General features: G+C 45.1%; 1 protein-coding gene across 4 annotated transcripts in view; it reads left to right on the top strand.

Moving 5' to 3' along the window:
- WDFY2 (WD repeat and FYVE domain containing 2) overlaps positions 1–10980 on the top strand; it is a 165214-nt gene extending 154234 nt beyond the window's left edge. For 2 of the 4 annotated variants that reach the window (XM_088021810.1, XM_028104021.2), the window contains 5 exons: positions 1193–1298; positions 4960–5091; positions 5936–6066; positions 8139–8247; positions 9300–10980. In XM_088021810.1, the coding sequence (XP_087877936.1) occupies positions 1193–1298; positions 4960–5091; positions 5936–6066; positions 8139–8247; positions 9300–9329 (508 nt within the window). In that variant the 3' untranslated portion in view covers positions 9330–10980. Of the gene's footprint in view, positions 1–1192; positions 1299–4959; positions 5092–5935; positions 6468–8138; positions 8248–9299 lie in introns of those variants that run through there. The other 2 variants (XM_028104026.2, XR_015767895.1) reach the window with 2 other exon arrangements.
- The last annotated feature ends 2864 nt before the right edge of the window (positions 10981–13844 follow it).

The raw sequence follows: 13844 nt of genomic DNA, 5'->3' as shown, positions 1-13844 counted from the left end.
CAATTCTGTGAACTTAGATGCTTAAAATGTTACTGAGTTAGTATTTTCTGTAAAAGGATTTTTAAGTCTAGTAAATTTTAAGCTTTAGGGGCTCAATTTTCTTTTTTCCGTTAAGTTTATGAAAATTCAATTTATATAAGCACTTGTTTATCTTTAATAGCCAAACAGAACAAGTTCTTATAATCTAAAAAGTACTATAATCTAAAAAAAAAAAGAAATTTTTTTTTTTTAATTAGAAAGAAGACTGTAATCTAAGTTGTTGATGCCCTCTGGCAATAGGCTAGCGCTCCAGACATGAGAGGGAAAGGCCTTACTGAACTGTAGTCGCAGACACACAGAGCTTTAACAGCTTCGGTCCCACAACTTCAGCCACAGGTCAGAAGGAAACACGAAAGCACACAAACACCAGTCCAGATTGCAAGGAACTGTTCTCCTCCCCAGTGGGCACAGAATTCTTAATTGATTTGAGCTCAAAATAGAAAAATATTCAAACAGGAACAACCAAGAAGCCCTATTCCCTGTTCCCTTACCCAGTGGAAAATAATGTCTGTAACCTTTTGTTAGCGATCACCACGTTGTCAGACCATAGAACTGGACACTCCATGGTGGCTCCCCCAAGAGGGAATACTTTGTCAGCCATGTATGAACTGGAAAGAAAAATAAAGCACAAAGTGAGTAGAGAGGGAATGAAAACTAGAGAAAATAGAGAGCAAAACTCAAGTCTGTTGCTGCTTTGGCTTCACCCTGGAAGCCAAGAAATGGCACCTGGGCGTAAGCTACCATGATGCACTCCACACCTCAACCAACACAATTTACCTGGCTCTGGCAGGTCAATGCAGTGGGATCCTTTTTAAAAAAAAAAAAAAAAAGTAAAATCATGACTTTTGAACAAATACAGCATGACCATGTACCACAGGTTTTATTTAATTAACCAATTAAGGAAGGAGTCAGTCCCATCTTACAAGGAGTTCAACAATCAGCTTTTCTCCTCAAGTGTCGGTAACTGACAAAGACCCTCTCTTCCTGAGGCCTCAGCATCTTAAGTAAACATTTTGATTCTGACTGATTTCTAAGATCTGTGCTCTGGGCTCAAGGGGGAGCATGCGCATTGATTGACTTTGCTAGGCGTCCTGCCTTTAGGGCTTTCGCCTTGCTCTCCAGACCTGTCACTAACCCAGGCTTTCTTTTGCAGTGATAAAGTCCAGGCCCTTTCCTATGTGCAGCACACGCGGCAACTCATCTCCTGTGGTGGTGACGGTGGGATCGTGGTCTGGAACATGGACGTGGAGAGGCAGGAGGTAGGTGTCATGGCAGGTCACAGGGCCACTCCGTGGCTGCTGGGCTGGACTCTGCAGTTCTGGCTGGGCTGAAAAACGCCTCAGCCTCCCCTCCTGCTCAGTTCTTATTTCTCCTATGATTAAACATGAAGTAAGACCTGTTATGTCAGAGAATAAAAGATTCTAGTAGAAAAAATTCCTTTTTTTTTTTTTACCCCTCCCAAATTGGCGTGTAATATTCATGTAATAGTGACTTCATAAAAATTTCGACCGAGACGAAGCTGTTTAGACTTTGAATCTGTTGCTCCATTCACAACCAAAGTTCAGGTGAGAAAAGAGGGAACCATCTGTTTTCAGACCATTGATCCCTTTAAGTGCCCTAGGAACACAGAAGACTCGGTCGCGTGTTTTATGTTAGCCAGGGAATGGTGGCTAATGTGTGAGAAATGGTGTTTGGTGAAGTAAGAGTCCTTAGCTTGATATTAGGAGAAATATCAGAAATAACTAATTTTTTATTTGTGCTTCTTTATAATCATGCTCTAAACAGTTCTCCAGATGCAAATATATACACTGTCATTTTTAAGAATACATTTTAAGTTTTCTCCTAGCATTGTGTTTTTATGAGTTTTATTTTTTCATCTTTTAAGCATCTTATCAATGGACATGTTTACTAAATATCCCCTTGACAAGAACTTTGAAGTTAGCCTTATTCTCATTTCCCTAGAATTATGCTGGGTGAACTTTCCCTTTGACGGTGTATATTCATCTAATGCATTTCCTTGCAGGATGCAAGAATTAGAAGAGCGACACTTTAAAAAGACAAAAGCAATTTCCCAACTTCTTTCCATGCCCTCACCCCAATCTCATTTCAAGAGAGTAGTTGCTATTATCTACCATGTAATGCCTTTCAAATGGCAGTAATTAAATGCTTAAGAAGATTAAAGCCTGACTTGCTCAAACCATAAATCCGTGGGAGTTCTATTAGTAACTAATTAAAATGATCATGACTGTTAGGAAGTGGGGAATTGTAGAATATTGCTTTTGAAAGTACCACTTGGCCCCTTCAGTATAAAGGCAGGGAAATTGGTACAGTGTGTGCTGGCCAGCCATGAGACTGCAGATCCTGCACAATAGCCTGCTCTGGGTGAGGGACGGTCACACCTCGTCTGTCCCCACTTCTTCCCAGGCCTAACTGACCAGACCAGCAGAGGGGGAGCCTCCAGGCTCTCTTCCCTGGGTGCACGCAGAATCCAGCCTTGATGGACAGAGGCCCAAAGGAAGATGATGTGCTTTCCAGAGATGAATCCAGTTGGTTGATGGGCAGTCCTTTGAGCCATCTTGCTTAAATTATGCCCTTTGACATGCAGATATAGGGACACTTGCAACTTGTTGACTATCTTGAATCTTTGGGTGATTTAGAGCCCAAATGAGTAGAGAGGGTCCCAGGCATTTTTTTTTTTCAAGTGTCGTATTTTATAAACCTAAATCCCCTGAGATGTATTTGTGGGGCTTCTGGGGGTCATGGCCAGTGCTGTGCAGTGCTTACCTCAAGAGGCCGGAGACATGTAATAAGGAAGCAGTCCCTGCACTGGTAGGCTTTCTGGAAGAAAAAAATATATGGGAGAAGACTTCAGAAAACTATTACATGGTATAAATGATGTGATTACAGTTGCTGTAGGATGGAACATTAGTGCTGGGCATTTAGGAAGGGGCGTTACCATTGTCAGCTAACGTTCTCAGCAGAGAGTTTGTGGAAGGACATAGGCGCTGAAAGATATGCTCTGAGGGGCACAGGGAACACCACAAGGAAAGACAAGGTGAAGGAGAGAAGTCGTGCCCTGTGTGCTGGTGCTCGTGAGCAGTAGAAGCAGTCAGAGACAGATGATAGCTTGGCTGTGGGGGTGGCTTGGGGGGGCAGATGGAAGGCGGAGTGGCTGAGCCCACATCTTGTAGGCTAAACGTGTGTTTCTACTGTTAATGAAATCCATTTTTGCAAAAACTGTATCCTTTTTTAGAAGTATGGATAAACATGTTCTTTGTAGAGAAGTTACAGAGTGCCCCTTAACAAATAGAAAACATGTCAGTTGCTCATAATAATACCACCACCCCAGGAATATCACTGGTAATATCCTTCCTTACAGTTTTCTCTGCAAAAACACATGCACAGGGTTTGTTTTTCGGGTTTTTTTTGGACAAAAAATGGAATCATACTACACATGCTGATTTTTTTTCCTCTTTTCCTGTTCCTTACTCCCGTTTCCCTCTTCATAGATACCCTCTACAATGTATTTGATATATGTCCTAACCCTGCATGTTTCCTTATAAAGGATATAGTAGTGTGTGTGACAATTTTTTGTAAATCCTCCTGATTTTCGTGCATCGTGTTTTGAAAAATCACAACATAGATAAGTCTTTTAGGGATAAAATGTTTTTCCTGAAAACTGTATTATACATTTTGTTAAATCAGTCTTTAAACTGATTAGAGCTTGAAAATTACAAAGCAAATCAAAGCTTACTTCTTAAGAACTCTTTGGTTTTAATAAAATAAATAACCAAGAAGTGGAACTCTTCAAATGTCACCTTCTTACTTTTCTTTTTTGAGACAATGTGTAGCTTTAGGTTCATTTCTGCTTATCGGTAGGAGAATAGGCTAAATCCCCAAGTCCTTTCTGTAACAGGGCTTCTTCAGAAAACGATTACATGAACAGAAAAAAGCTACAAGAAAAAATCTTGTAGAGAGAGGGGACAGGCCATTGTTTGCCACATTTCTCAAACTTGTTTGATCTCAGGCTTCTTTTATACTAAGTGTCCTATGAGTCAAATTGGAGTTCTCTGGAACTCACTTTTGAGAAACCCTGGGGTTGGATATGTTTTTCCAGGTTCCTTAGGTTCAGTGATATGTGGAAAGAGATCTGTCCCTCATCCAAATGATAAATGTACAGAGTTGAACATGGAACTCTAGAAACAGATACAGAATCACTGTATGCATAATCTGTAAAGATTTGCTAAAGAATAGCTTTAAGCTTAACATATCTTTTAAACCCATTTGACATCGTTTCGAGTACTCATGATGAAGTTGGGAAATAGTGAATAAAGGCAGAATAGTGTGTTCCATGAGGCAAGGCACAGAGTGTCCAGGCTTGCTGGGCCCTGCCATGAACGGAGGGTGGACAGGCAGCTTTCCTGGGCACCCACTGCGGTCAGGTTGTACCCTCCAGTGCACGTAGCTGGGCACATGTGGGATGTGCAGTTACACATAACTATGCATAGCCAGAGCAAATCTAATTGCATGTGATCCAAGAATATGAGATAAAGTCAACATATCTGACGGCCGTCAGAACTCTGTGCGAGTGACCTGGCCCCAGCCGCCCCTGAATGCCCCCAACCCCCCCCCACACACACACACACCTGGTGCGCTGCTTCTACTCCTCAGGCCTTTACACTTCCTCTTACTTAAGTAATTGATATTAATAATATTGTCTTGTTTAGTCTTCCCTCATAAATTATAAGCCCCATGACGGGAGAGATTCTTTTTATCATCACTACATCCCCAGGGCTCGAGATACCATAGGCATTCAGTAGATGTTTTTTAAATGGCTGAGAAATCACACCTCTGTTTCCTATAAACACGTCTTGATTCTGTAAGTTTCATCACTGTTAATGGCTCCTCACTGTGTCGCAGTGTGACCTGTTGTGTGCTTTATTTCACAAGACCCCTGAGTGGTTGGACAGTGATTCCTGCCAAAAGTGTGATCAGCCTTTCTTCTGGAACTTCAAGCAAATGTGGGACAGTAAGAAGATTGGCCTAAGACAGGTGGGTGATATGGATCCCTCATCAAAATGGAATAGAGTGGAGACAGCTTCACCTGTGAGCTTAGAACCAGCACCCCCCGGGCAGGGGTTGTGGCGGGGTGGGGCTGGGGGGGTGTCAGGCACTACCCTGGAGCCACTCTGAGAATGCACGTTAATTTATTCCCTTATCTACTGCAGCTCATTCCTGCTGGACTCAGTTTCTATAGTGACTTGTTCCAAGTAGTTAAGAGATATGATTTTAGAATTCTAGTGGCATGTACGGAAATACACCTTAAAATTAAAGGCATCATGCTTAGCTCATAGTGGGACCAAACCGTGGAATTATGTAAGAGGTATTTATTTCTTGTTCATAATTTCACTTTCTCTCCTGCCATCTTCGTTTTAGTCATTTATAAAGAGCTACTCGTAATAATACAGCATTTTCAGTCTGATTCATGGTTGGGTTTGGTCCTCCCCAAGGAAATCAGTGTTAGTCACCTAGTTGAGCATGGCCAAAGTGTAGACAGTAGATTGAACTGGATTGCAGTCACACTGTCCTTCATTCACCGGGTGGTCTTCTAGAGTTCATGCTAACCGTAGCTGGGAAGAACCTAGGATGGGCAGAGGCGGGGCTATGGTCGGGAGGTGGGGGTAGGGGGTGGGTGTGGTGACACAAACAGATGTGTTTCCAGCAGTTCTCCATTTGAACAAAGAGCCCAAAAAGAGAACGCAGCTGGTGTGTTCCTTCCGTTTCCTGGGCGCTCTTGTTTAGCATCCTCACCTGGATGCTGTTGGCCACGCCCGCACTGACGAGGCGGGGCCGAGTTGCGGGAGCCCTAGCAAGCCTGTGCTCTCTCCCCCTCCAGCACCACTGCCGCAAGTGTGGGAAGGCCGTCTGCGGCAAGTGCAGCTCCAAGCGCTCCTCTATCCCTCTGATGGGCTTCGAGTTTGAAGTGAGGGTCTGTGACAGCTGCCACGAGGCCATCACCGATGAAGAGTGAGTTCCAGCAGGGCTAAGGGGAGAAGGTGACCCGGCACCTCAGCCGTGACCACCAGTGCCCTCGTTCCTGCTGGTTTCGAATACAGACCGTGGCCCGGGCGCAGAGCCCTCCTTTCTGCCAAGACATCCGCGCTCTCTCGTGAGATAGGAAAAGAGAGTCCGCATCAAGAACTCATGTCTTCTGTGCTCTTCCCCACCCCAGGGGCAGGTGCCCTGCCAACAGGGGTTCTTCCAGCCAGCCCTGCCATCCCTTTATTTCCTTGAGAGTCGCTCTGGAGTGCAGGAACCCAGGCTTCATTTTCTAGCCCAAGCTGGTATTTTTACAGGAGCTGAATCAGCCCACGGGCTCCAGAGGCTGCATTTTCTCCGGAAGAGCTGAGCCACTTTTTACCTAAGAGGCCAGTACCACTAGTTGTCCAGCGACTCAGTCTTGCTTGGTGGTCTTGCCCGATAACCCAGGACCTTAGGTTACTACAATCAGTGTGCTTTTGGTGTGTGTGTGTGTGTGTGTGTGTGTGTGTGGAAGGGCACTTCTGTGTTCTCTCTTCAGTGCCGCTTATCGCAGACTGCCCCAGAGGGAAGCAGAATGCTCTGCGACAGGTTCCCCTTTTAATGAATGACAGCAGGGTTTCCTAGGAAACTCGTCTGCCCGATTCTCCCCCACCTACTCCCCCACCTTGAATACAGTAGAATCATTTTAAGTACTAGATGGGTGTCTTGAAACAGCATGTAAATAGAAACATATTTCAGATGCACCAGAGGAAGTCAGCATTTAAAGGAAAGTCGTGGCAATTAATACACCAAAGTATTCTCTTACGGGTAACCCTAATGTATGTGTTTTTTTCATTCTTCTTTATCCATATCAAATATAAATTAAGATGCCCTTGCATCAGTAAGCATTTATATTCACTGATTATTTTCCACTCATCATAGGTGATGAAGTTAGAGAGTTCTTTTCATTAAAGAGCTGCAAGAGACTTTAGAGATATTCTAAAGTAATTATTCATTTTATAGATAAAGACACAGACCCAGGAGCCTAAACAGCTGCACATTAAACCTAAATTTTGAATTCTAAATATTTTAAGTGATTATCTTAGGATACTAAAGACTGTTCCACAGACCTAGCTACAGGTAAAACTGTCTTCAGAGAGCCCACTGCTGAGGAGTGGGCGCTCTTGAAGCCTGATGACAGACCAGCCGTCTCCTTCCCCGTGTCCCTGTCCCCCTCCACATGTCATTGTTTCTTCTGCCTTTTCTGCGTTGCCTCTAGATCACCTAGGCAGTTGACAAGCCTTCTTGCTAAAACAATGCATAGATTAAAAAATACAAAACAAATAAAAATGTTTGTTTATAGATTGTTTTCCTTGTTGAAGTGTTAGAATACCATAGAAAAACGAAACCTGCAGTTACACCAGGAAAACGAGGAGAACGAATGAGTAACCCTTCAATTAGAATGGTATCTTAGGCTTTGTAACAGGTGTACTTTTTTTTTTTTAAATAGGCACAGGTAGACTATTATACCAGCAGGTCCTTCTGAGATCAGACCTAGCAAAAGCACTGAGGTGTTTAAGATTTGTCAGAGGCATAGATGAGATTCTCATAGGCTCTATCAGAGCAACAGGTAATCCATAAGACTTTGGGAAATGTCATCATCTCTTTCCCATTCTGGAGAAGATAAGAATCCTTTCACCTTTTAAAAAGCTGCCAGGGTGGCTCAGTCGGTTATGCGTCCAGGACTCTTGGTTTTGGCTCAGGCTATGATCTCACAGTTGGGGGATTGAGCCCCGAGTCGGGCTCCGAGCTCAGCGTAGAGTCTGCTTAAGATTCTCTCTCCCTCACCCTCTACCCCTCATTTGTGCACGCTCTGTCTCTCTCAAATAAATAAATCTTTTTTAAAAAATCATTAACAGGTTCCCAGGGAGTAAAGGTAGATATGAGGAGCAGTTTTAAAGTGAAGCACTTTGTCTTAGTCATTTGGCTGCACATTAGAGCTTCATGACACCTTAGATCTCTCCTTCATTCACGTGTCACCACTTTTCACTCTTGGAAACTTACTTTGCTCCTTCCAGACGTGCACCCACGGCAACCTTCCACGACAGCAAACATAACATTGTCCATGTGCATTTTGATGCAACCCGAGGATGGTTACTGACTTCTGGAACGGACAAGGTTATTAAGGTAGGGCGCCATCTTCTTTTAGAAGCTTTCCATCTTTCGTCCTATGTCAATATACAGGAGCCCCAAGACTGTGTGAGGTCTGCTCACAAGGTTACTCTCAGCAGTGAGCATTTTTGAGAACCTACCATGTGCAGGGCCCTGCCTGCACACACCAAGACCTGGCTCTTGGCTTCAGGGAACACGTCACCTGCTGGGAACGTACTCTGTCTTTTTGATGGTTAATAATAGGTCATGTATTCAGCAGCCAAAAGAGTGATACAGGCAAGAATTACCTTGAGAGCTCAGTAGAGGGAGATGGGGCTGTTGGAGATGGCTTCAGGAAGGAAGTGGGGTTTGAGCTGAGCATTGAGAGAAAGGAAGGACTCGAATAAGCCAGCACGTTATAAACAAGACCTTTTCCCCGTGAGATCAATTAATCCAGAAGCCTTCCAACAGGGCCTTCCTGAGGACTATGCTGAATTTATCTGGTGCCCCAGCAGAGGCCCTGGACGGGAGGGGCCACAGCTGTACCACGGGCTCATCCTGCACGCTGAGCACTGCCACCCCAGGCCACTCTGGTCCCTTCTTGGAGGTAGCAGCAGGATGTGGTGGTTAAAATAACCCCCTTCAAAGCCACTAGGCCCCTGGGACTTTGAGCAAGTTTAAAGTAAACTCTGGGAGCCTCGGTTCCTTTCTTTTTGAAAAATGGGACATCTTGGAAGACTTGTTTGGAAGACTGGATGAGAAAAGATCTGGAAGGGACACAGCACGTCCCAGGGGGCCCACTGGGGGCCTGATAGATGTTCGTTCCCTTGCCCCACAAGGGAACCTGATCTGTCAGATTCTGCGCTAGCCGGATGAAAATTCTCCACCATTTTATAGATGTAGAAATCATGTTAGTGTAGTACTTAGTTGCTTGGCAAAATACCATTTTATGGATGTAGAAATCATGTTAGTGTAGTACTTAGTTGCTTGGCAAATTAAAAAGTTCACTTGTATTCAATGACAAGGACTGTTGATCCTCAACGCAATGGAATTTCAGTTCATCCTGCATTTTCTGTTCCTTTCCGCAGTTATGGGATATGACCCCAGTCGTGTCCTGAGGACACCCCAGGCGCAGACAGATAGCATTTACTCAAGAAACGGTTGTTGGAATCCACTGTATTACTGGGGCTGTCAGCAGACGTGTGAGAGTCCGAGAGAAGCTCGCGAGCCGGGCTGAGTTGGCGTGGGAGCTAGTGAGTGGACACTGGCAAGGGGACTCTTTCAACTTGTTCATACAATAGAAAAGAAGATATTTTTTTAACAAATGGTTTATACACTCTGGCTGTGCTACATTGTTTTGAGCATACTGAAAACTCTGTGTGGGGCGTTTAATTTGTATGTGTTTCTCACTTCCTTTTCGTTGCTGCTCTGTGCGTTAGAGAGATGAGGAAGGCATCTGTTGGGGGATATTTTTGGTCGTTATAAAGTCCTTTCCATGTTTCCTTCACGTGGGCATGTATTCTGTGGTTGGCATCCCTTTCCCTCTCTCTGTGTCGCCTCCCCTCCGCTTCATGTTCGCTGGTGTATGTGTTTATATTGACACTCTTTATTCTCAGTGTTTCTGCTTTCACAGACCTCCTCTTCGACTGAGAGGTTCAGGAAACCATTCGTGTGGGTTTTCCGACTGACTTCTTGAATCACCTGAAAAGTAATCCGTTTGGAATGTCTAACTCATTCCTGTTCGGCTGAGTAGATACGACCTTGTGCTTCTGCCTCACTCAGTGTTCTGTCTTTGCTGTGAGAAAGCTGCTCCCGACCACTGTCGTCCCAGAAGCGATGATTGTAACTCAGAGCTCCGACTCTCAGTGCCTGGATCATTTCCCCTTCAGTTGGAGCCTTCTGAGCCTTTGGTGTTTTCGTGTGATTCACATAGCTCTTCCTTCCTTCCTTCCAGTATTCAAAACAAATGCAACAAAACAAAACAAAACAAAAACCCAAACCCCATGTCCTTCAGAAAAAAGTGTCTTTAAGATGTGTTTGTCCACGTGACATCACCTCTGAATTTGAATGTGCTCCTTCCTGCGAGATTGTATCCTGCTCTACTCCTCACCATCTGTATTTTCTTCCCCTTGAAAAACTAGATATTTAAAGATTTTTATCTTCATGTATTTTAGCAGAACACTTTGCACACCTTCATACTAAAACGGTGTGATCTGAGACATAAAAGGTACTGAGTCCTACAGCTCATACTGTGTTCCAGTTGGGAATGTTAAAAGAAAAAAAGAAAACAAGAAAGAAAAAAAAGAGGGCTTTAGAAAATGAACCCGAAGAAGTCTAATTTTAAGGGAATCCAATCAAACTTGATAAAGTGAAATATTCGTGTGTGTAGTGGCTCAACTCAGGATGTTGAGTCCTTTTTAGAAATCTTATCTTCACCCGTTGGCAGCCGGCGTGTGCCGTGAGCCTGCCCCGTTGTGTGCCCTTTACACGTCCCACCGCATTCACCCTCCCCTGTCAGGGGCGTCAGGGGACCACCGAGTCTCTTGAGGATCACCAGGTTCAATGAAGCCTTGCAGAGAATCAGGCCAGTTACTTGCCCTTCACTATCCAAGCCATCCACATTACCTTGCTCCCTTCTGATTTGACAGGTGTTTGGTGGTGGTGTTTGAAATGCTCCCTATTTTTTTCTTTCTCTTCCTTCCTTCCTTCCTTCCTTCCTTCCTTCCTTCTTCCCTTCCCTTCCCTTCCCTTCCCTTCCCCTCCCCTCCCCTTCCCCTCCCCTTCCCCTCCCCTTCCCCTCCCCTTCCCCTCCCCTTCCCCTCCCCTTCCCCTCCCCTTCCCTCCCCTTCCCCTCCCCTTCCCCTCCCCTTCCCTTCCCCTTCCCTTCCCCTTCCCTTCCCCTTCCCTTCTTCTTCCCTTCTTCTTCCTGGCGGGGGGAGCTGTTTTTTCCCTGTCATGACTATTAATTACTTTTCTTGCCAACCGGGAAGAGTACTATCCGCCATCCTCGGCTGCCATACTCCCATTCTCTGAAGACCTCTGAGCCGCGTGCTTCCGGGGCTGGGGCTTCTTCCTAGGGATGGCTCTGTTGCCACAGCCGTGGGAAGCAGGAGCAGTGGGTGTGCCCCGTGCAGCCCTGGCACATGGCGGCCGTCATCTGAGACATCCGACCAGCTCATGTGACCACACTCTAAGGTTGGACGCGTGTGTACACACACATGCACGCACGCATGCACGGAAGCAGTTACCACTTGTCACTTCACTGTCCCCTTCCCCACTACCCTTGCTTGCCATCAGTCGAAGCTGTTAGAATTAAGCTGAGTCTTGTCTGCATGATTGGGAGAGAGCTTTAAAAAGGGAATGAAATTTAAAATACTCAAATATCTATTTTATAGTTTACTACTGGAACTTGGAGCCACGTACTAAGTTGTACATAATAGAAAACCATGTGTTGGAAACGAGTAATAGAAATGAATCGCTCTATTTTCCCTTCCTGAATTTCAGAGCGTGGCCCATATGCAGAGAGGGAGGACAGTGTCAGGGAAGCGGTAGATCAGTGCCCAGCGAGGCTGATTGGCTCTGAGTTAGGTCCGGAGGAGCTTGCACCCCACTGGGGAGGCTGATTGTCCCTGCTGGGTCACGAGTGTCCACCGTGGTTACTCTGGGCTGCGACCCTGCACTTCACTGCAGCCGTCTCCCTCCCGGCATGGCTGATCCCCAGCCCGCAGAGCCACTCAGAGGTTGAAACCACTTGCCACCTCGTTGGTGATTAGAGTCACGATCAAAAACCACGGATAGATCATAGTATCCCCCTCTCTGCCCTTTTCTTTCTCCTTATATGTGTGGGTGCTTGAATTTGTTAAGAAGTATTTAGCAAACCAATGGTGTGTGTTTGTGATACTGTGAATTTTTGAGTTTTACAATGAGTGTCTCCACCCTTTTTTGTAACTCATGGAGAGAGAGATGCTGGTGTCGGGTGTCTTCCCAGCATTTTATGGGGTGGCAGCTTCGCTCGTTAGGAGTGAAAGCTGACGCCAGCACTTGTCTTTTCTCCTGTCATAGTTGTTGTTTAGCCCTCTTGGAATTGCACTTTACATATATTTTTGCTCTGTTACTTCAGCAGTTCTGGCAAGTAATGCCTAACATGGTCATGTCGGGAAAGTGGCAGGACTGCACATCTCATGCACAGACTTGTTCTGCATTTGGTAGGATAAAACCAATCACATGCTCTTGGTTTCTCCAAAGAAATGTTACTGGAACCTTTCATGGTCTGGGTTTGTGTCCACAGTAGCAAAGATGGTTTTAAATTAAGTACTTGGAATTGCATGTCTTTTTATATGAGGTAAATCAATGATGTATTTCTCATTTGATGGTTTCAGTTATTCAAGGAATCATAGAATCACAAAACTGGAAGGGATCTTCAGAGATCTAGAATGTTCCAAGCAGAAAACATTTGGTCATCCCAGGCAGTTGGATATAGCTTGAGGTGTCAACAAGAGAATCTAAAAGTTTTAAAGAATTTTCCAGGGACACTTGCTTTTGGACATTAACTACTAATGGCATGACTAGGAGGAATGACCTCTAGGCAGCTCTCAGGAACCAGACCTGATCCTCTTGTGGGTGAATCTGACACTTCTGTTGGCCCCAGCGCTGTTTCTGAGGGGGTGGGTACTATGCAGTGAGGCAATTCTTGCAGGTCTTGATCAGCATAAGCTCCTTCCTACACTCTTCCTCAAGGACCCCTCCCCAGCAATAAAATCCAGGTGGAAATCTGAGGGCATTGAAAATTCATCTCCCCTGTTTGTCTGAAGGCCGGCCTTGAGTGAGTGTGAGTCTACAGCCATTGCCTTTCTTAGGGAACATCACCTTTTCATGGTTTGAGATTCATTTTTAAAAAGCATAATTTATTTTTGCTTAACATTAATCCATTTTTAAAGCCTGGACATTGACTTTTAAGTAAAGGGATAGCTCTAAACTATGTACCAAAGTTACTGGACATAAATATTCATTAAATGAGATTCCTTTGATTTTGCTTTTTCATAGTTTAATCGTATATAAGTGATCTCGTTCACTAAGATACGTATTTTAAAGTAAAAGAAAGCACTTTGCCAAAACAGTCTTTTTCTCTCCTTTAAAATAATGGTAAGTTTTAACCGACAGTGGATATCTATTAAGTTGATTGGGAAACACAGAAATTAAGTCCATTTTAAACACAGAGTTCTCTTAGATGATCCTCCAGAGTGTAGCCCACTTCAGCCATTTGTGGAGTGCCCGCTGCAAGCCAGGCTCTGAACTAGGCCGTGGGGGACCGAGGCCCATTTCCTGGCCTGGGCAGAGGCCACTCAGGGGAGTGGATGGGTCATGTCAGTCCCATGGGGTCTGTTCTGTGATAGAAGTGTGCCGGGGGCCCACCCCCCAGCAGAAAGGACGCCTGAGCGGAGGGTTAAAGGTGCAGTTGGAGTGAGTCTAGTAGGGAAATGACGTGCAGGCTGCTGAGACAGAAACAGGCCTAAGATCTGGCATCAGCCTGGTGCACGGAGGCCACAAGTGGTTTGGAGTTGCCAGAGAGTATCAGGCGCTCGGCTGCAGTCCTGGGGTGTGGGGGGGGTGCTGTGGGGGGGCTATGCGGGGTT

The sequence above is a fragment of the Eumetopias jubatus genome, unplaced genomic scaffold, assembly GCF_037043125.1.
Source record: "Eumetopias jubatus isolate StellerSeaLion01/CBP00866 unplaced genomic scaffold, mEumJub1_p1.0 scaffold_3, whole genome shotgun sequence".
Taxonomy (NCBI): Eukaryota; Metazoa; Chordata; class Mammalia; order Carnivora; family Otariidae; genus Eumetopias; species Eumetopias jubatus.
This window is presented reverse-complemented; position numbering and strand designations above follow the sequence as displayed.